The sequence below is a fragment of the Rhinolophus sinicus genome, linkage group LG10 (genome assembly GCF_036562045.2).
Source record: "Rhinolophus sinicus isolate RSC01 linkage group LG10, ASM3656204v1, whole genome shotgun sequence".
Classification (NCBI taxonomy): Eukaryota; Metazoa; Chordata; class Mammalia; order Chiroptera; family Rhinolophidae; genus Rhinolophus; species Rhinolophus sinicus.
Genome location: NC_133759.1, coordinates 5518513 through 5542683, shown reverse-complemented (window position 1 = coordinate 5542683; position 24171 = coordinate 5518513). Strand labels below are relative to the sequence as shown.

The 24171-nt window shown below is 36.8% G+C and overlaps 1 protein-coding gene across 10 annotated transcripts in view; it reads left to right on the top strand.

Moving 5' to 3' along the window:
• DOCK3 (dedicator of cytokinesis 3) overlaps window positions 1-24171 on the top strand; it is a 292122-nt gene that overhangs the window by 107383 nt on the left and 160568 nt on the right. For 9 of the 10 annotated variants that reach the window (XM_074312252.1, XM_074312255.1, XM_074312249.1 and 6 more), the window contains 2 exons: window positions 9458-9606; window positions 17077-17161. In XM_074312252.1, the coding sequence (XP_074168353.1) occupies window positions 9458-9606; window positions 17077-17161 (234 nt within the window). The remainder of the gene's footprint in view (window positions 1-9457; window positions 9607-17076; window positions 17162-24171) is intronic. The other variant, XM_074312256.1, reaches the window with a different exon arrangement.

Below are 24171 nucleotides of genomic sequence, written 5' to 3'. Positions count from 1 at the left end.
CATTTTTGCATCCAGTGATAGTTCAGGCTTACTTTGCTCTAGGATCCACTTGTTTATTTTTCTGGCAGTCCAGGGTATCCACAGAGCTGTCCTCCAATACCATTATTTCAAGTGAAGCAGTTTTTTTCCTGTCAGCCTTCCTCACTGTCCAACTTTCACATGCGTACATAATAATTGGGAATATGAGGGTGTGGATGATCTTAGCTTTGGTCTCTGATGATAAATCTTTGCTCTTAATGATCTTCCTAATTCTAACCTTGCTGCCCTTCTGAGTCTCAGCCTTCCCTTGGTTTCTTGGCTGCATTCTCCTTTTGAATTGATGACTGAATCAGGGTAAGCAAACTCTTTTTAACAGTTTCCATATATTTTATTGTCCATGTTAAAGTATTTCTTCTGCAGTCATGATTTTTGTCTTCTTGATGTTCAAATACAGTTCTGCTTTGGCACTTTTCTTATTTCACTTTTATCAGAAGTTGTGTCAGATCATTGATTGCTGTTTTCTGCCAGTAAAACGAGAAGATAAGAATTAAGCTCTGAATGTTTTTCTTTATACATATATACTCTTCCCTTTGTTCAATACTTCCAAAATCGTTATATCACCGTTTTTTTGTTAAATCAATATGCAGTTGCTGCAATGCCTATGTAACTAATTTCATATTTGAGCTGCATAGTGAACTAAAGTTAGATTTCTTTCTTGTGTAACTTTGTTTTTTTAATAGTTAACATTTTTTCTTTTTTCATTTGTTTTGTTCCTCTGTTTTGTATATTCTAACCTTCTGGCAGACATGAAAAGCTCCTGTGAGTCTGTTCAAACATTGTGGGTATTTTACCAGTTTAATTTTTTTCTCAGCGATATTCTGTATGAAACCCTGAAACCTCTTGTGTCAATCTGGCCTGAGAATTTTCTCTGCCCCTCTCCCAGTTCCACTTGTCTCTTGGGTTAAACCAGTGTCATCTTAATTCTTAGTTTACTTCCTTGTTTGATGAATCACTTTCTCCATAGCTTCCTGAGAAAAGTATGTGGGAGAAATTTTTTCTTTTGAGATTTTGTATATTTGGAATGTCTTTAGTTTACCCTTTATTGGTAATTCGGCTTTACATAATATTCTTGGTTACAAGTAAAGTTCAGAAGTTTTCAAGCATTGCTTCATTGTTTTCTAGTTACCAGTGTTGCTATTGAGAAGTCCAGTGTCATTCTAGTTCTTGGCTCTTATTGAGAAGTTGTTTTCCATGAAAAATTTTAGTATCATCTCTTTGTCCCCAGTTTCCCTCAATTTTAGTTAAGTGTCTTAGTTGTATCGTTTTTCATTGATTATGCTGGCTACTCTGTGAGTTCTGTCAACCTAGAAACTCATTTCCTTTAGTTCTGGGACATTTATTGTATTCTTTGACAGTTTTCCCTGTTTTCACAGTTCTCTCTTTTTATAACTTTTATTAGAATTATACGTCTCAGAATGGTTCATTAATTTTTTAATATTTTCTCCCCCATTTATACATTGTATTACTTTTTTTCCCTAGAAAATGGAAATATTGATTTTATTTTTCAATCATTAAATTATAAACATCAAAATGTTTTTTAAAAGGTACTTTTTCTTTTTTTTTAAATTAAAGTTTATTGGGGTGACAGTGGTTCATAAAGTTACATAGGTTTCAAGTGTACAATTCTGTAACACATCATCTACATATCACATTGTGTGTTCACCTCTTTGTTCTACTTTCTGGTAGAGTTCTTCAACTTTCTAGTGTATCATTTTTACTGAATTGTGTTTTAAATTATAGCTATCCTATTTTTAACTTCTGAAAGCTCTTTAGGCTCTGGATCTTTTTCTTTTTTTCGATTATATTCTGTTCTTATTTCATGAGTATGCTATATAATCTCTGTAGTCTCTAAAAATATTGTTTCTTTGAAATTTTCTTACATTATTTCTGTTTCCTTTAATTTCCATTTTCTGATTGTTTTGGTCTCTTTCCTTCAGGTTGGAATCTCTATGATGGAATCTTTCTTTATTATATGATGGTATTTTCTATTCATATTTAAGAATGAAGCATTAAAATGTTGACAAAGTTCTGTGATTGGGGTTAGTATTTACTAACTAGTGGACATTACTAGAGTGATAAGAAGAAGGCCTAGCTTTTCACGGGGGAAGGAAAGCAACTGTCAGTATTTCTGGGATGAGTGTTCCCAGTGAGGAATCCTCCATTCTCCTTCCTTGGAAAGTATAAGCCTGGCTAACACTTTGGAAGCTCAATGTGGGAAAGGCACCCATCATTTACTACATGGTCTTTAACTTAATTTTTCTGTTTTAACATCATCAGCTCTATTTGATGCCCTCCAATGTATAGACCCCATTTTAACCTCTGCGGAGAGTAAACAGTAACGTGGAGAAAGCTATCAGATGGCGAAAGCCTGGCAGCATGGAGTAGGGGTAATGATCTGAAGGTCTTGTAGTCTTTTAAAAGACGTTTTAACCAGTTCTCCTCTTGCCATTTCCCACGCGCACCTTCTTGACCCACCATACGCACATGCATAACATATACATCTTCAGAGGTTCCTGGTACCACCAGTCCCAGAGCCTTCTTGACAGATAAGGGACTTGATTCGTATTGATTGCCTTCCTGTCCTCCCACCCTCCCCACCTGTCAGCCCACCCTGTCCCTAGGACTTCGTTTTTAGTCTTATTTTCTGCCAAGTTACCTACTTTCCAGCTTTCATCTTTAACGTTTGGAGGAGGGGATAATTGTACATGGGGAGGATTGAGGCTGACTTCTTATTGGTCTTCGTATCTAAGAAGAGGTGCCTAAGGGAGACAGACAGATTAAGTACTGTCTTTGAGTAGAAGTTTGTTCTGTCTTGTGTAGAAGGGCAGACTGAGCCTGAGAATGCCTCAGCGATCTGCGGCTCACTGCTAGGTAAGCCCGCCCTGCTCAGAATTATGAACAGTTCCCTTAATTAGCATCCCCAACTGCAGCCTCCAGTTTTCACATCACTAATTTTCCTACCTTTCAGTTGGTTTGTTCCCTTCTTGTTAAGGTTCTTATCTGCTTTAGGGAGAAGAGTATAATCAGCTTACTTAAACTAAGAAAGAGTTTTAAAAGTCTCAGTTCTCCTGCAAATATTTGTGTTGTAAAAGAGGGTCAAAGTTCTAAAAGGTGTTATTTTGGTTAAAAACAAGTCTGTGAGGGAGAATGTGTTTGTGTTGAGAGTAGAGTGCTGGCCCCTCAGAGGTGGAGGAGTAAGTAAGTATTTATGCCAAGCAAATAGATTGTTTAGGCACAAGCCCATATTAGGGAACAGTTTAAAAGGAATTTTTTATTAAATTCATTGAGATGACACTGGTTAGTAAAATTATGTAGGTTTCAAGTGCACATTTCTTTGCTCCATCATCTATATATTGCATTGCGTGGATTTTCACATTGCTTCTTTGCATTTTTATTTCTTGCAAATACGTGCTTGAAGATCAGTGTGAAATAGCCTTGGATTTAGATACTGTTTTGTTTTACAGAATTTTCTCTTTTAAACCCAGTTTCAAGCCTTTGCAAACTATGTTGTTCAACAACCTAAAAGGAAAGTTTAAATTCCTGGGCTTAAAGATATTTGTAGCAGAAAGGTCATTAGGGTTGCAAGTACTACAGTTAGATATTTTTATATTATACTGGGATGAGTCCTAAAGCTTTGGGGGATAATATAAACATTTTGAAGAGGATTAGAGATTAACTTATGGTAAAAGAATACATTAATAGCAATTTAAAAAAGGAATAATGGAGAAGGTTGAATAAACTCAAGTTCATAATGGTTACTTTATTAATAAGAAATAAAATGAGAAAATAAACCATCTACCTATAAAAAAAATGAGTTTTCAAAAGTAAGAGATAGGTAAAATGGGGAGCGAGCTAGGAATCTTCCCGTAACAATGTGAACTTTAGATGTAATGTTTAACTTCCATTACATTGATTCTCATCTAAAGTTTTTAGTACTCATGGCAGGACAGTTGTTCTCTGAGGAGAGCAATACTTTTGATGTAATTTTCTTTGAATTAGATCTTTTATAATCATATTAGCATATCTTGATGCATATGTAGTTTAAAGATAAAGATCACATACTTTCTGATGGATACTGTACTACAGCTTTGCTCATTTACTGACTCAGAGGCACCATCGCAGCGCAGCCTTTCTTCCCACATTGGGTTACAAGCAGCTTAGTAAGAATACTTTTTAAATCAGTGGTATTAAACCTCACATTTTTTCTGCAGAGTTCCAGGGATTCTTTCACAATACGGAGGCAAATTCTAGTTGGCATGTCTTTGCAAAGTAGTTAAGTTTATAGTTTCTACTGACACTTCAATATACTTTTCAAATATTCTGTGACTGTTCTTGACAAATAGTAGACTGTAGAGCTTTTGGAGAGGCTGAATGTGTTGCTAAGATGGGCTACAGATTTTTTTTTCTCTCTCTTTTTTTTTAAATTTCCTGCTTTTCTTTTAGCAGTGACGGGAACTAAGGATGATTATATAGGAAAGCTGAACCTTACCGCCAGTCTAATCATATTGTTATTTTAATCTATTGTGGAACAGGCCTTAGTAGAAGAGGATTGTTCAGCCTGAGTGGGATATTCAGCTGTTCTGGGCGTCAAGTGATCCAGGGAAATCGTGTGCTCTGGTGCCAGTTGCTCAGGTTGCTCCCCTTGAATGGTGTGTGCTCTCTTGTGTTACTAATACCAAGAGTGCAGTGTGGTGTGAGCAATGCTGGTGGAGTCTCTAGTGTTAGGGTCTCTGGTCAAAGAGGTCATTCGGTTGGCCTGGAAAAAGGAATTAGCACCACACTGATTGTAATAATAGTCCTGCTGTCTCACTGTATGATCCACTGTGTTCTTAGTACAGGGTTAGTATTCCTAGCTTTATAACTAGAAATTGTAACTGATTTTTCTATTGGGAAAAAAGACTGTACAGTTCTCTACATAAACTACCTACAGCTTAGTGGCTTAAAACAACTATTGATTATATTGTATTCTTCTCTGGATAGAGTGAGCTCGGTTGGGCAGTTTTCACATAGGGTTTCATCATTCTGTTGCAGTCAGATATTGGTAGGAGCTGTAGTCCTGTGAAGGCTTGGCTGGGTAGGCATGGCATCTAAGATGGACTGCTTCCTGGAGTGTCTATTTGTGGCCTCGCCCTGCAGCTCGGGCTTTTCACAACACGGCAGCTGGGTTCTGAGAGGGAACCTTCCAAGAAGCTGTATTCTGAGAGCAAGAAGCAGAAGCTGCCAGACCAGTTAAGAGCTACACCTAGAACCTAGCCTCGCCTACGTTGTCCTGTCCGATTGGTCAGAGCCATCTCACGGCTGGCCCAGATTCGAGGATGTGAAGAAATAGACTCCACCTTCTTTGGAGGGGTGTCAAGGTCATGTTTTTGCAGAAGATCACTTGGGATGGGCGATATCGTAGTCATCTTTGGAAAATGTAATCTGTTAGAAACTCTTGATTAAACACAACAACTGTATAATGCCTTAGTAGACTATATTAGTATAGTCTTGCATGGATATTATATATATATATATGTGTGTGTGTGTGTGCATGTATGTGTTGCATAAATATTGCATGTATGTGCACGTGCACATTGTATGTATGTATACACACATACACATATATATACACATGTATATGTGATATTTCAGTATCAATGTACATTATAGTTGGCCCCTAAACAACACAGGGGTTAGGGGTGCGGACACCCAGCACAGTCGAAATTCATGTATAACTTTTGACTCCCCCAAAACATTTGTCCCTCAGTGTCTGCAGAGGATGGGTTCCAGGACTCCCCATGGATACCAAAATCTGCGGATGCTCAAGTCCCCAGTATGAAGTGGCTCAGACCAATGCATACGGCCAGCTCTTTGCATCCACAGACTCCCAACCACAGATTGAAAACAGTATAGCTATTTATTGAAAAAAAAAAAAAAATCCCTGTATAAGTGGACTTGCATAGTTTAAACCCATGTTGCTGAAGGGTCAAATGTACTTGGCTTAAAATAATATGCAAACTTTTAATTAATGTTCACAAATCTCAAAACCATCTGGCAGTTGAACTATTTCTATTTCCCCTGCTGATTTGTGTTGCCACTCCCTATGGAACTTGTACGTCTTCTCCATTTTCAAACCTCTAACACCCACTCCCACTCCCCTCACTCTCTGCTGATGACCTTGCTTTTTATTTCCTTGAGACTAAAGCAACCAGAGGAAAAATTGAGTTCTCCTTTCACCAAATCTCCCAGCTACCTTTGTCACTATCCATAGTCTATGCCTTTCCTTTGCTGTGACTATATAATTATAGAGTATCCAGCCTAAGCGAATAGGATGGATACCCATTTTGACCTGGGATGTAGATCTTCTGGGCTATTCAAAGATTTAACACCTGCATCATCCTGTGTTTTTTTTTTCTGTTTACTAGATTGTTCCCTTCAGCATCCAAATAGCCTGAAATTTTGTCCCTTGATCACGCAGCTCTGTTTTGCTACCCCATTTCTTTGCTTCCAATTATTGAAAATTTTACAAAAGAGTTGTCTATGCTCTGTCTTCATTCCCTCCTCTTAAAAAAAAGTATAGTTTCAGGTGTACAATATAGTGATTCAACATCCATATATCGTACGATATGGTCACCACACTAAGTCTAGTACCATCTGTCACTGTGCAAAGTTATCACAATATTATTGACTAGATTCCCCTTCACCCATGCCCCACTCCTCTCCTCTTTGATCTGTTTCTGAGTCTCTTTTTTTCTTTTTTAAAATTCCAAATATAAGTGAAATCATATGATTATCTTTCTCTGTCTGACTTGTTTCACTTAACATAGGTCCTCTAAATCTATCCATGTTCCGTTCTCTCTTGAACTCACTCCATTCCATCAAAACTGCCCTTGTAGAGGTCAGTGATAACCACCGCAATGCCCAATCCAGTGGCCAATTCTCAGTTTATATTTTATGTAACCTCTCATTGCATTTGACAAAGTCTTCCTTAAAACCCCGTTTTTAATACTCTTGCTTTTCCTCTTCCCTCACTACTTAAGCTCTTACAGTTCCCTCTGCTAGATTCTCCTCACTTTCCTAACCTCTAAAGGTTGGAAGTCAATGTCAAGTTAGAATGTCCAAATTAAACCTTGCTTCCCTCTTTGAGATGTGCTCCCCAGACCGGGACAAAAAGTGATCCTTGACTCGATTAACAGCTCACCTCTAATTTCAGGATCAGCAGGTCCTGACAGCTCTACCTACAAAACATGTCAGGATTCTAGACCCTGAAATGTTTATCATCACCTTCTTACTTTCATCCAGTCAGCCATCCTGTGCATCATTGCGATGAACAGCCCCCTGGCTGGAATCCCTGCTTTCCTTTTTGCTTTTCATGGTTGACTCTCAACAGAGCACTCAGAGTGATGCTTTCAAGACTTAAGTCATATCACATCACTCTTTGCTGCAAATGTCCAGTGGCTTTCTCTCTTGCTTGGAGTACAAGCCGAGCCCTTCCCCCGGTTTGCAGAGGCCGACCTAGTCTGGCGCCTGTTGCCTCTCTGAGCACATGATCACCGTTCTCCCCCGTGTTCCCTTTGCTCCAGGTGTCCGGACCTCTGTTCTCCATGAACATGCCAAGTCCACGTCCACATCGAGCCATTTGCTCTTGCTGTTTTTTCATTCCTCTAAAACTTCCCCAGTTTTCCCAAATGCTGTCACCTTAGTCATGTTTCTACCCACAATTCAGTTCCCAAAGAAGCCTTTCCCTGAGCACCCTACCTGAAGCAGTACCTCCTCCCACGTCCCAGCCAACCCACCCTTGGCTTGTTCCTATTCTGCTTTAATTTTTTTCTTAGTACCAATCACCACCATTATTTGTTTATTCTCCTGTGGTCTGTCTCTGCTCTCTAGAGTGAAAGCATCATGGGAGTAGGGCCTTTGGATGACAACGAAGTGATAGCACTCAGCAGGTGCTCCATGAGTAAATGCTCGTGTGTGTACAGTGGATTATTGTGTGTGGTTCGATGGGAAAAGAATAATTCTAACTTTCTATTTTAAACTTAGGCAGGTAGTCCTGGTTTATCAAAACCACATTGGCTTTAGTGTTTCACTTTAAGATCTCAGTTTGCCGGATGATGCAATTTGCTTAGGCCTTGTTGCTTTTTGAGCTGGTAAGAATTTGTTAAGTTCTGCCCTTCTGCCAGCATTGTGTACCACCACGGTGCTTAGCTTTTCTACGCACGTTTATTGACTGAAGAAGGGACAGAATGCCATTGAATGTTGTAGTTAGAGTGCTTGGTTCCTGAGGTCGTCTAGTTAATAATTTCTCTTTAAGGTGACCTTTAGAAGTCTAATGCTCCAGTAGATGATTGTTTTCAGTACTATGATGTTTTGAACATTTTAATTGTAAGATCACTGCCTCCTAAGAACATTAGCTGATTCTGCGGGTTTGTAATTTGTTTTATAATGAATTTTATTTATAATAACTTGAATCAGGTTTATTTTGGCAAGTGTCTTTTTTGGGGAAATTTCAGATAGAGACTTTACTAACACTATACTATATAAGTTGATCTGTCTTTAAAAGCATTCTTTATAGATAAGTTACATTCCAAGAATTTTAATTATTGTACACAATTATGCTTCTCTATTCAGAAACAGAAACCTAAATATTCCAAAGTCAAGATTTCACTTGTGAGCAAATAGGACTTTAGTTTTAAAATCTATATTCTTAAGTACGTCTTTTTGCTCAAGCATCTACTGTCATGGCACTTACATTTACATTTTTTTACTTGTAAATATAAAGCCACTATGATGGCCATCATTAAGTTAATTAAGAGGTTTTCACTTAACTCTTATAAGATGACACGTTTTGTAAAACTGAAAAGAGTAGAAATTTATGATAATAGGGACACACACTGTTTACAAAAGCTAATTCAAGTTAGATGAGGCCTGGAAACCTGGAGTGAATGTCACTCCAGAGACTTTGGCTTTTTGTTGAAACCTTAGTTCCTTCAAAGTAGGGCAAGTGATTCTCTCTCCACCTTGAGTATCCCTCTTGGGTAAACCAGAGAGCTGCTGGATGGTTGGACTCTTGTGAACAGGCATAGAACTTCTGTCACAGAAAACAGCTGTAGGCGCCCGTGTAACTTTCTGTTCTGATTAAGTTTAGTAGCTTTGATTAACTGGAAAATGAGTCATGCAGGATGGAGTAGAGATAAAAAGTACTCTGCATGATCCAGATCAATTATATTACTTGTTAGATGTCGCTATGTAGAGCTATTTAGATGGTACAAACAAAGGACTTTGCTTTAAGATTCTTAAATAAGCTCCTCTTTACATTGCCTTTTTTAGAGGTTCAGAGAAATGAGCACTTCTCATAGTTTAACTATTTCTCTTTCTTTTTTCATTCCCTTTCCATATCCCTTTTTTATTTCACCCAACACCAAAAATGCCCTTTCAGAAACACAAAGTAGATCTTTTCTACAAGCTACGCCATGTGATGAATGAGCTTATTGACCTGCGAAGGCAGCTACTGTCTGGTCACCTGACTCAGGATCAGGTGCGGGAGGTTAAGCGGCACATCACCGTGCGCCTGGACTGGGGCAATGAGTAAGTATGATGTCACTTGGGCATCTCTCAGTTTCCTTTATGATAACTCAGTCCTCGTGGAGTTTGTACTTGATCAAAGCTCTTTAGCGCTTAAAAGACATTGTACTGTCCACTAAGCTTTGATCATTTTTACTATGAGTAGTTGTTTCTTGTAGAGTAGCAACGGACACTCACTGGTTCCACTCACTGAAACTCTCTCAGCCTCCATTTTCACTTCTGGAAAATCAAATTGGATTACATTATCCTTTGAGGTCTCTTCCAGCTCAAATTCCTTGATTCTAGTAATCAGAAAATGCTTTTGTTTCATCTTTTAGTGCCTTTTTAAAAAATGTGAATTTGGTGGCCTTTACATTTTATAGCCATTCAGTGAATCTGAATAAGCATATACAACAAACGGGAACTTCTACATCTGCACTTCAGAATATTCGTAACTAATTTGTCATTCAAAAATAGTCCTGCCTTTATGCAGTGGGTATGATTATTTGCTATTGTCATTACAAGTAAAATACAAGACTTCGGTATGGGAAGCTAGAGTAAATAGCATTCAGATTTTATTTCTTCCTAGACTTAATAATTGATATAATTCTCAGGTGCTTTTATCTCGTTCTCTTAAAATCAGGTCCATTGAACTTTGAAATGACCAGGTTGCTTTCTTTTTAAGATACGCACATACTAAAGTGTATTAGTACCAGTCTTTAGTTCCTCCCCCTCTCAAGACATCACTGAAATGATAGAAAATTAAAAGAATGGGAAGGGGCCCAGCAATAAATGAAATATATGAACCTATTTCTAGAAGCTGAAAATAGATGGAGGAGTAGTGACAGTGGAAGCCCAGTGTATGTGGAAGAAGTTTTAGCTAATGAAGGAGCTAGTTTGCCTTGTAGCTCCCAGAATGATGGAGGGCGGAAGTGTGCATTTGAACTTTAAAAAGGGAGATTGCTTAAAAGTATGTAAAAGGAATAATCCAGCACCATGAGACGATGCCTGGCAGCTCTGTGTTTCCCCTTCAGACAAACAAATACAAAGACCAATTGCCTGGGGGGAAACTGGGCAAGGAGAGTGTGGACTGGGACCTTATTGCAAAGCCTTCCATATTGTGGCAGTTAAGAGTTTCAAAGTGTAATGACCAGATCCCTTCCACTTACCAGAAATAGAAGCTTGCTAGTCACCCACCCATGTACAAAAAGTTCCCCACATTTCTTCTGGTGCCGTTTTAAAATCTAAATGGACAATTGAGTATAATAAAAAAAAATATTTTTTTTACTTTTTTTGGGGGGTTATGGCTTTATTGAGATATAATTCGCATACCATACGATTCACCTATTTAAAGTGCACAATTCAGTGGTTTTTAGTGGCATATACAGAGTTGTACAACCATTACCTGTCAATTGTCCATAATACTTTTTAAAAACATTTTTAAATCTCTATTTTTCTTGGTAGTCTACCCTTTTCAGTCTATATCTTGTTTATCTTTATCTTCCCTCTGACTTTTAAAATCAGTACTGCCACTGCCTATTAACATTGAAAGAACAAATGTTTGGTTTTGTTAAATTGATTTGTTCTCCCCGTCTTTCTTTTATAAAATTTATTTCTCCCCTTATTTTTGCTATTTACTTCATTCTTGTTTTTTTTTTTTTCTGTTGTTCTTTTGTTTGTTTGTTTATTTGTTTCAGGTGTACAAAACAGTGTAATAGACATTTCATTTCACCTCTCACAAAAGTGATAGCTCACATCCCCCAATCTATTGCCCCTCTGACATCGTATATACCTATTACAATTCCATTGACTAAGAAATCCTTCTATAGGGATGAGAGACCAAGATAAACAAAATACCTTGCCCCAGAGGAATAACCTCTCCCCAGAGAGAATTAGAAATTAGTAAAGAACTTTCAAAAAAATCTGTGAGTATCCTCCAAGAGAATCTAGAAGATCCATTATATAGAATAAAATGCTACGAAAAGGAATGAAGAATGTGATTTCCAAGATAAAGCATTTAGGAAGAGGATAAGAAGATAATTTTATGTTATATCTAGGAGAATAAAATAAAAAGATGGAAAGTGGTTGAGGAAAGAAGAGTAATATGGAGGTTGAATCCAAGGGGTCTAACGTCAGACGTTATAATCTCCAGGAAAAAAACAAAGACAGTAAAGAAGAAATGCTAAAAATGACAGGAAATTTCTCAGAGCCAAAGAACCAGGAGTTTTAGGGTTGAAAGGGCCCACCCAATACCTAGTATAATGAATGGGGAGAAAACCCAAAACCCCACCGCAAGTCATATGAATATACCTCAGGGTCCTAGGGATGATGATAAGATCCTAAAAAGTTTTCAGATAGAAAAACAGGCATTCTTACAAAAGAATAAGAATCACATTGGTCTCAAAAGTTTATCAGTAACACTGGATGTTAGAATATAATGAAATAATACCTTCAAAATTTTGTTGGGAGATGATTTGGCAGCCAAAATTTTGTGAACAACCAAACTAATCAAATGTAAGGGCCAAACTAAGCCATTTTAAAGTATTCAGGGATGCAGAAGTTATCTTTCATGGCCCGTTTCTTAAGGGACTTGAGAATGTGTTCTTGCAGAAGTGGAAGAACAAATCAGAAAAGAGGAAACACAGACTCTAATAAGCAATGGTTCCAACCTGGAGTGGTACTGTTCATCAATAGAAAAGAAAAAAGTACAACTTTAAATTGACAATTTGTGACCTTTTGAAGTGATAATATCCTTTGTTTAATTTAAATTAAATTGCACCCTCTTGACTGTTAATTGCCTTACTTGGCACATACCACAGACCCCTTGTATGATACAGCATGGATTCTGGTATAGTGTTCATAGATCAGACAGTGTTCTCTGAATCTGACTTTGGGCCATAGAAACCTTAGCAAAATACAGTATGTTAGCTTACAGCATAGGGACTGAGCCTCACTGAAGGAATTGTTCTTGGAGGAAGCAACACAAGCAGCAGTTTGAGTTGTAGTTTGCAGAAATTACTTCCACCCACCCATCACCCCAACGAGTTTCCTCTGAGAAGAGTCTTAGTTAAGACTCAGAAAGGTTTGTGGCTCAGTACTTTCGCTTTAAGGGCATGGCGATATTTTCCAGCTTCAGGACATCGGAAATTAGCAGATGGTTCCAATGACTTTCTTAGACTTCTTCTAATACAGGGTGTTGTGCCCACCCATGAGTGTCTTGCCACTCAAAAAGAGTATTATGTTCAGATGACTCTCTCTCTCTCTCTCTCTCTCTCTCTCTCTCTCTCTCTCTCTCTCTCTCTCTGTGCCCCCCGCCCCCCAATCATACCCTGCACTTGGTAGGCATTACAGGAATGAATCTAAGTAATAAAATGGGTTTGTTTTTAATGCCTGGTGGTCACTCATTTACCAATCGGTATTTGTTCCCTTCTGGGTTGATATATTGACACAAAATCATCCCTCAAACTATTATGGCTGAATTGATTACAATTACTTATAGCCATTAGTACTTAATTTTCGTGGTTATTAGTAGAAAGGCAGCAAGTATAGTGGAAATAGCCATAGGTTCAGAGTAAGACAGACCTAGCTTGAGATGAGCCCAACTGTGCTTCCTTAGTAGGCCACTGAGTTAACCACTCTCTGCTTCAGTTTCCTCAGTTATAAAATGGGTCTAATACTGTCTATTTCCCATAGTGCTTAGAGATGATATACATAAAATGCCTGTCCCAAGTAAATGTTCAGTAAAGGGTAGCTATAATTAGTTATATCTTACTATATTTTATTATATAAATATAAATGCACCATGTTTTCATTAGTATAGTTACTATCTGTATGCTCTCTATACTGTAAGTGTTAGAAAAGGGCACTGTCTACAGGAAATCTTAATACCTCCAGCCTTTCTCAAACGATTCTGAGGAACAACTAAGTCCTAATGTCTTGAAACACTTGTTATATGTAATTAATTAACTTCAAATTGTTTTTTATGTTCTGTGGTTCAGATGAGGAACCCCAGAAGAGAAAGATAGAATTAAAAATAGAATAGAATATAGAACGTTCAAAAGCAATGTAAAATTTGAAGAATTTGATATAGATTCAGGGCCCTTGGGTGCACCTGAAGGGATGTAGAACCAAGAGTATGTCTCTTATTCTCTGCTGTGTCCTCAAGTTCGGCATGAGCCTACCACAGAGTAAGTGCTTTATTGAATTACTGAAATGAATGAATATCAGTGACAGGTGGTGAAAGAAGACTAAATATTTTTCTGAAGACCGTTTACCTGAGCAATTAGTGGGGCCATGTTTGAAAACTCATCTCTATACTACATTTGTATGTAGTAGGTATCGTAGATGTATGTCTCCTGCTTGTGTCCATCTGTTTGAATCTGTTTTTCAGACACCTCTTTGATCAGAGTCTTGTACTTTAAGCCGTGTGTTGACGGATAATGTAACATATGATAATAACTAACAGCAATAGCAGTTCCCAGTGCCAGGCTGTGTGCTGAGTGCTTTACATGGATTAATCTTTACACCCAGATAAGATGATGGAGTTTGGTGGAGGAGCCAGCTACAAACCAGGCAGGCTAACCTCAGCGCCCACACCTCTAACTGTTATGTTGATGCAAAAGTAATTGCGGGTTTTGCAATTATTTTCAATCTTTTAAACCACAATTACTTTTGAACCAACCTAATATTATATTTCGCTGCACTGCCTCCCATTGCTGAGAAGATAGAGAAAAGACTGCACTTACCATTCATTATTCTCAGAATAAGCTATAGGAAGAAACAGCCAGGAACCTTTTTTTCAGAGGGAAAGTGTGGTGTTTCTCACTATGCAGCATCTCAGCCTTCTTCCAGTGGGGACAGTCCTCCAGTTTAGCTTTTGAAAACTACTCCATTGAAGATGGTCTTAGTAGAAGGAACTAACTTGCCTTCTGTTTTATCAGATCACCTGTTAATCATTCTATTTCCTAAAATAAAGAAATTGAGAAACTAAAAGGTACTGTACTCTGGAGACTTCTAGGAGCAGGAAAACACTCTGCCTTCTCCTAGCATGAATCAGCACGATGAGTACCAACATTTGCTGTATTTCCTATGTTTAGCACCACTGGTCTGGTACAAAGAAGGTCCTCGGAGAGTATCTGTGAGTTGAGTGGATGGGTGTATGGGTGGATAGTTGAATGGACAACAAGGTTACAGTGTCATAGTGCTAAGACAGTGCAAGCTTGCTGGTCTCCAGACAGGGCCGTCGCTGTGTGTGCTGCTCGTACACTCAGTCCCCGCCCTATGGACTCACATCCGTCTGGATTGTTTTCTTAAGCTATTATATTGAAAACATCTATTTTAATTGGCTTATTTGAATAGTCTTTTTTGTTACTTAGTTCTGAATTTGACTGTCAATTATTTTGTGACCTCCAGTGGTTAAAAAATAGGTATGAAATTTTGTCTCATTTTTGTATTTAAAAAGGTTTCAATAGCATGACTACAGAAAATTTGGAAAACGTTTTAAATGATCAGTTGTATAATTCCACTTCCCTAATGCAAATACCAATATTTTGTGATCTTTTTGCTGTTTTTCCACATGATGCAAACATATTTTAAATATTTAAGATCATAGCTGCAAAATTCTCTTTATAATGTAAATTGCTTTTTATGACAAGAGCGGTGGAAAGGATGTGCTTCAGCTCTCTGGCTCTCATCGGCACTGCCTGCCTTTACGTTGCTGTAGTGGTAGAAGCCAGAGGCCTGAAATTATTTCAGAGAAATTAAGAATAGCTAATAAGAGGTGATTGAATGGAGTATTTCTTTGATATAAGAAGACAGGATCCCAGTGGTAGAAAAGTAAAATGTCTTCAATGGCATAGTTTTATCATTAAACTAAACCATCATAGTTAAGGCCAACGGTGTATCCTCTCATCATGCAAAACTGTGAGGTTTTGTGGGAGGATTTAGTACCAAACAGTGATTTCCTGTTTAAAAACTCCTGTTTTTCTATTATAGGATAATGCAAGTTATAATAGATAATAGAAAAACGTTTCACACAGTGTGAGGGATATAAATGATAAACGTCTAAGTTTTGCTTTGTCTTGTGCACCTGAAACTAAAAAAAAACAAAGAAAAAAAAAAGTAAGTTTTTATCCTTTAATATAAAAATACATTTCTCCTTTTCTTGCCTGCTAGACAGTACACGTCTAAATTTTAATTCTTCATCATAGTAACATATTAGCCTGTGCAATTAGTATGTTTGCTTCTAAGTTTGATTTTCCATTTTTATTTTAACAATCTTATTGCAACTTTAACCTTTTCACATATTTTCCTATAAAGAGGGTGTAAATTATAAATAAAATAAAATAAATCTGCATTTTAGATGTACACATGGCTTTATTTTAAACAAGTGGAAGTTTTATGTACAGAAAGAGCCTACAGAATTAGTTTTGCTAGCATATTCTAAAAGTAGTTCATAGTCTAGTTGAAGAGAAAAAAATACTCTTTCTCCAATGTCTGTGGAATACTTTTGCCAGATGCAATAATCAGTGGCCCTTATTTTGGAGCAGGGTGGTCACAGAGCATCTCTGAAACCCTGATGAGAGTTATAGACCTTCTTTCTACTCAGAAAAAAAATCGTACATGAACACATGCACCTACTGCTGTAAGCTTCAGGGGTCCACAGCTCCACTGGATTCCAGATTTAGAGCTGTTGTTCAGGAGAGTGAGACCGGAGCTAACATTCATTGACTAAATTATGTACCGTATTGGAACCCGAGTTCTGACTGTGTCCAGAGTTATTTCCATTGCCTCATACTGCCTCCCAATCAACCATTAATCACCATTACTTCTTTTCTGCCCAAGTTATATAAGATCTTCCATATACTATGTTCTTTAGTAATAGTAGTACTCCTTGGTTAAATTTCCATCTAAAGCTTCTTAATATATTGGCTAATATGTAGCAAAGTCTTTACTATAGCTTAATGTTAGTATTAATTAAATTGAAAATGAGATAAAACTCAACCAAAACATACATTTCTTTGAGTTTAATTAATCTTCAGTGGGTAATTTTTATGTCTTTGACTTTGAATTACAAATCTATTTGGATCCTGGATAATTTTCATCCTAATGGAAGTAATGCATGACTGAACCTTGAGCATACTTGTAGGATGGGGAGAAATGGAAGAATAAGCGTGACTTATTAATGATCTATAAAAAAACCCATCCTTAATGAACTCAAGCAATTTGTTAAAAACGTGATATTGAATGACTCTTTCTTACCATCACAAGGGAACTGCTTGACGACTAGAAATGTGACAGATTTAAAATCCCTAGCCTCATTTATTTTCCTAAAGGTGAGTACAACTAAGTGTTACTGGGTAAAGGCATGCCTCTCCTGGGCAGTGTCTGAGCCTCTGTCCACAATGTCATGGCAGGTATGGGCTCCCAGGCACATAAAGAGAGATGAGTAATCTGCGGACATGGCATGCTAAGTGTGGTCTTTCTCTTTACTAGGCATTTGGGCCTGGACCTGGTACCTCGAAAGGACTTTGAAGTAGTGGATTCGGACCAGATTAGCGTCTCAGACCTCTATAAAATGGTAAGAAATCTAACACAGTGTAGTTTTTTTTCCCTGCACACCTCCTTTTTTCTCCTTTGTTTATTTTTCCCAATTATGTTATGAAACAGTGTTGCTAAAATTGTTCCTTTGTGTTTGTCCCTGTGTAATTAAGGGGTCCTCCTTATTCTGATAGCACATATCACACTTGCTTTTCTAAATGGAATTACTGTATAGAGCTGTTGGGCTTACTGTAATGCCTAGGGGGCACTTCTCTGTTGGTTTTGCTCATGAACAGAGCTCCTTCAGCTTGCAGCAGTTACTAAAATTCTATCTCCCCCTACCTCTTAAGAAGACAAGGTAGTTGAAGCTGAAAAGAGCCAATTATTGTTTAATGTAGTGATTAAACCTGGAAATAATGTGTGACTTTTTCTAAGAGATAAATTCTGATAAATCCTTAGCTGTCTGTTGGTTATTACAAAAATATATTGAGTTGACTGATTACCAAGATTACGTTTCACAAGCTGAATGAGAAGAAGTAACAAAAAGAAAGGTACAAAATTTTTAAGTAAAACAAACATCAGAAACCTCAGGTGACTGTTAAGTGGAGACTAAGGGACTGGGTAAAACCTCACTTTGAGGAGTATATATTCAAGGAATTCACAATTGAGTATATATTCGTGAGACTTACAAGTTTTAGAAAGAATTACAAAATCTCGCTTAAAAATGTAATATTTTTAGGGAACATAGAGGATACGAAGTATGTTGTCTGATCAGGGACCTTAGGAAATTTGCCTAAATAATATTTAAAAAATATCAATCGCTTCTGTATGTTTGCTTATGTATATTTACTAGTGTACAAAAGCATTTGTGCACAGTTGCCTTAACTATGCTCTGTGCAATATGGTAGATGTGAGATAAAGAAATTAAAGATGAACAAGACTTATCCCTTCCCTCAAGAATATCACGACCTAGGGTATTGGTTCCTAATCCTTTCTGGGTCATGGGGGATCAGATGAAATTTCTTCTTGGGACAGTGCCTCAGTTTTAGGGAATTGGTGGATAGTTCCTTCTGATGCTTGCCCCTGAAGCCCATGAGTGGTCCCATGTTTAGAATCTACTCTAGTAGGATCAAACAGTTGCCATATATGTGCTGCAATAATTAAGATATACACTGATGCTTTTAGAGGGGGTGACTTATTTCCTGGGACTGGAAAAAAATCTATGAAAGCTTTCTGAGGTACTAGTACATAAGGTGAGTCTTGGGATAATCAGAGGTTCACCAAGAAGACAAACAAGAAGGAAAGACATTCCAAAATGGCACAGGGCAGAGGGAAATGATAGTTCCAGGAAACTAAAATATTTGGTAACTTTGGCATGCAGGTATGTAGTAATGATTGGGCGATGAAGGCCAATAAGGAGGCAAGAGCCAGATCATGAAGAGCTTTCCAAGCCCCACATTTTACTCTGTCGAGTAGTCTGATGGAACAATGGTAGTGACGTGATCATGCATAGGTTTTAAATGCTGATTCTGTCTATAGAAAAATGTAAAGTAGGGAAGACTGGAATCAGGGAGGAAGGCGACTATGGAAGTGATTCAGGCAAGAAATAATGGGTAGGCAGTAATAGGAATGGAGAAGAAATGCAACAGAGAATGCAAATGTTAGTAAATAGAAATGATAAATTTTGATCAATTAGATGTGGAAAGTAAAAGGAGAATGAGAGTTGGAGGCTAACCACCCTAAAAAGGGTGGTTTGGAGTTGCTGTTTTTGTAAGAATTTTGCATTTTATTCTAAGTTTGACAGAAGGCCTGTGATGGTATTTGAGCAGGGATTCAAAGTTAGCAGCGGGAAGGAGATAACAAAGATCAGAGCAAAAATAAATGAAATAGAGAGTACTAAAACAATAGAAAAGATTAATGAAACTAACAGCTGGTTTTTTTTGAAAAGATAACAGAATTGACAAGCTATATTTACCAAGAAAAAAAGGGACTCAAATAAATAAAATTACAAATGGAAGGAGGCATTATAACTGATACAACAGAAGCATCAATGATCGTAAGAGACTACTGTGAACAATTACATGCCAACAAATTGAACAACCGAGATAGAAATGTACAACCTACCAAGACTAAATCATGAAGAAATAGGAAACTGAACAGATAGTAAAAAATGAGGAGATTGAATAAGTAATCAAAAAATTTCCCAACAAAGAAAAACCTAGTACCAGATGGTTTCACAGGTGAATTCTATCAAAAATTTAAGAAGAATGAATGCCAGTCCTTCTCACACTCTTATGGAACACTCCCAGACTTACTCTACAGGCCAGCATTACCCTGATATCAAAGCCAGATAAGGACACTACAAGAAAAGAAAACCACAGGCTAATATGCCTGATGAATATAGATGCAGAAATTCTTGACAAAATACTAACAAACCAAATTCAATGACATTAAAAGGATCATACATAATCAAGTGGGATTTATTTCTGTGATACCAGTGTGGTTCAACATATACATATCAATAAATATGATACATATTAATGGAATGAAAGATAGAAATCATATGATCATCTCAATAGGTACAAAGTATTTGACAAAATTTAATATCCTTTCATGATAAAATCTTGGAACAAAGTGGCCGTGGGAGAAACATACCTCAACATAATAAAAGCCACGTATGACAAGCCCACGGCTAACAGCATCATACTCAACAGTGAAAAGTTGAAAGCTTTTACTTTAATATCAAGAACAACACAACGGTGCCCCTTCTCACCATTCCTATTCAACATAGTACTGCGAGTCCTAGCTGGAGCCATTAGGCAAGAATAAAAAGGCATCCAAATTTGAAAGGGAGAAGTAAAATTGTTACTGTTTGCAGATGACATGATCTTGTATACAAAAAATCCTGAAGACTCCACTAAAAAACTGTTAGAACTAATTAACAAATTCAGTAAAGTTTTAGGATATAAAGTCAATATACAAAAATCAGTTGCACCCACTCTACTATCCCTCTGACCTCATATATAGCTGTTATAATACCATTGACTATATTCCCTATGCTGTACTTTACGTCCTGTGAATATGAATGAATATATATATGTGTGTATGTGTATATATATGTATATATATATATATAAAATTTTAGTTGACGTTCCTTATTGTTCTACATCAGCTTCATATGTACAGCGCAGTGCTCAGGCATCTGCACAATCTATGAAGTGATCCCCCTGATAAGTCCAGTACCCATACAGCACTCTACTCAATTATATATATATATTTTATTTTATTTATTTATTTATTTTTTTAATTTATTGGGGTGACAATTGTTAGTAAAACACTCAATTATATTTTAATAAAGCTGGGAAAAAAAACTTTCCCAGAACGTCGATAAGAGTCTCCAGATTGAAAGGATCCAACAAGTATTTAGCATTTAATTGTGAAATTTCAGCTCACTAAAGCTGAGAGCTTCCTGAGAGAAAAATAGGTCACCTGCTAAGGATTTTTTGTAAGAAAAACATTTGTCTTCCTAATAGCAACATTGAAAATTAGCAATAATGAAGAATTTACTTTAAAATTCTAAGGAAAAAAATTGAACCTAGAGTTTTGTGTTTACTGAGTCACATTATTAAGTGGGAAAGTAGCCCGAAGAAAATTTTGGTCACTTAAAGTCTCAAAAACAAAACAAAATAAAACAACTTTTTAACCCCTTTCAGGAGACTACTGAAGAATAAATTATTTCTTTAAAATGAGAGAAGTAAACCAAAAGACGCTATTATGTGTCATCTAGGAAAGGAATTCTGACTCAATTAAGAGGTACAGTGAATTCTCAGGTTAACATCAGAGGGAAGTCCCAGGATGACATTAAATGTTACAACAGTATACACAAGTTTTAACCAAAACTTGTGAGATATTAAGAATATGGTTGAAGTGCAGTAGATGTAAACAAATGCCAGAATCAGCAGCTTCCATGAGAAGAGGCCAATAGACAAACCTAAAATGGGGTAAAGAGAGAGCACTATAAATATGACATTTAGAAATACCTGACAAACTCTAGGGGAAAACACGATAAAGAGTTGAAAGTACTTATCTGTGGGGAATGACAGGGTGAACAGAGGACTGATAATTTTATTGCAAGGTTTTTAAGGCTATTTAGCTTTGAAAACTATGTGCTTATGTTACTTTTATTAAATTTAAATGTTAATTTAAAATGTTGATTTCTCAAAAAGGCCCAAGGTACAAGTCCCTTTTTATTTAATTTTATGCTGATTTTTCATCTTTTTATTCCATGTATTTGCTTTTTGACAGAATTAGAAAATAATGAGGAAGAACTGATTTTGAGAGTCTGTAAATTCTTTGAAAGCCATATATTTTAATGTTAAATTGCATACAGCAAAAGCACAGTAAATGTTTTGGTTAAGTCTTAAATTTATCAACCAGGTTCAAAGGAATAACCTTTTAGGACCTTTTGTATTAACATTTAAATCTATTGCTAGAGATTACAAAGAATATGAAACTTTCTGATTATAATAGTATTCCTTGCCACATATTTTGCAAGAAACCTTTATAAATAGGATTATACCTTAAGTTTGCATTTAGAACATTTTATTTTTCATTAAAAAATCAAGTCCCTACACAAATGTTGAATGATAATGATTGATAAAAATTGCTTTAAATACAGTGATGGATTTTCTATATGACAAGAACCAAAGGAAGCTGTAATGCTCCTCAGTTCTTCTACATAATAGCAAGTTTGCAGCCACTTTTCAAGGGTAGAGAATTGGTGCTGCCTAAACTAGAAAGCTTCTCAAAGGCAATAAGAAAGTATTTCTGTTAATCTTAATTAGCCATGCCTCTTTCGGAAATGTGAGCACTTGAAGATTACATATTGCAAGAGAAGCTAACAGACTATTCATATTATAATCTCCTGCTACATTATTATCCTTCCACATTAGCATGTATTAGGAACTGTGTTAGTCTGTTATCTTCTAGTGCTACCATGTTTCCCAGAAAATAAGACCTAGGTGAACCATCAGCTGTAATGCGTCTTTTGGAGCAAAAATTAATATAAGATCCGGTCTTATAGTAAAACAAGACCAGGTATAATATAATATAATATAATGTATAATATAATATAAATATAATACCGGGTCTTATATTAATTTTTGCTCCAAAAGATGCATTAGAGCTGATGGTCTGGCTAGGTCGTATTTTCGGGGAAACAGGGTAATTAATATTTTTAGTAGATCAATGTGTATACGTCTAATTCTGGATTTAAATGAGTTGATTATTTAAAAACAATCAAGTATCTTTGGTGATCCTGACTAGATATGTCTTATAATTCCTTGTAAGACCCACAATACCTAAGACAATTCTCAACATGTACAGAAGACAATTAATTGTGTTATTCAGTTGAATAGATGCACAGTTATTTTTTGCCCAGCTTGGTAGGCTTTGGTAGACTGAATGAACCAGAGACTTCAAAGGGCTGAAAATGACTTTTCTATGGGGGAAATTTTGATACAGGCAGTAATGCAGTCCATGCATTTTTCAATTAATTTATATTTTTGCTATACATTACGAGGTACTTAGGATATTAAGATGATTAAGACAGGTGCTTTGCTCCCTGGGAGGACAAGTCTAGAATTGGGTAGCAAATATGGAAACATAGTAATTATAGCTGTAACACAGGGGACGATGGCTCTGTACAGGGAATAATCCACTAGCTAGCTTACGGCTGCCTGACAACAAGGCAGTGGCTTTTCCTTACAGTGCCATGCAAGGCGTCCAGAATGCCAGTTCCTGTGCCTTTCTCTGGCTGCCATGTGGTGTGCTTTCAGACTAGGCTGAAAAGGCCTCCCCAAATTCAATGCCTATGAAATCTAGAATGACATTTGTTATTGTCATCATGGATGTTTTACACTGAAATTAGCTGTACACTTCTGTATATAGTTATGACTGAATATTTATGTTTAAAATTGGTAGTCGTTTAAGAGTTAACCAGTAAATCCACTTGAGAAGAATGACTTAGTACAGCCCCTGAACATAAAATAAAACAACAGAAAGTATTTTCGGTTAGTAACCTTCCCAGTGGAATATGGGTCAGTAAACCATAGAAAGCTTGATGTTTTTCTTTGAAAAACTTTTAAAAGCATTTTTTGTAGCCTATTTTATATATGAACTTTCCTTTTGTACATCTATATTCTATGTGATGATTTCCCCAGCTGGGGAACACCTGCTTTTCTTATACAGTTGTCCCTCGGTATCTGTAGGGAATTGGTTCCAGGATTCCCTACAAATATCAAAATCAGCAGATGCTCAAGTACCTTCTGTACAATGTTGCAGTATTTGCATATCACCTGTATTTACATGTGGGCTACAGCAGGGTGTGCCTACACATCACTCTCTTGGCGTGCATTCATTATAGTGCTGGGCACGTGGCAAATTCAAGTTTCGCTGTTTGGAACTTTCTGGGATTTTTAAATTTTTCCCCCAAATATTTTCAAACTGTGGTTGGTTGAATCCGAAAATGTGAAACGTGTGCACACGGAGGACCAACTGTATTTAATAAGTATTATGGGAACATGTAGTCCCATGGATGAACATCTATAGTCAGTAATAATTAGCTAATAATGCACATGAATATTTAATAATTAACAAATACAGCTAGTGAGATGCACTTAAATTAATATTTAATTGTACTTTAGTTTCATTTAGGGTTAAATGTGTGTATTTGGAAGGAAGAGAAAAATCATTCTCCTCAGCAACCATTCTTTGTACCCATGTCACGTGGAACAGTTCACTGAATGAGTGGTCTCACGCCTGTAGACCTCAAAACGGAGCAGGATAGAAACTCATGGTTGAGTTTATCAAGACCAGGGACCAAATGTTTGTGAACCCACCATTCTTTCTGGCAAGGGTTTACTTCTAAATGTGACTGACTTTTCTATAGTAACTAATTATACCAATAATAACAAGAAGAATACTAATTATAGATAACAATGGTCAACTACTTACAAGTGATGGGTTCTGTGCTGGGTTAATCTGCACAAA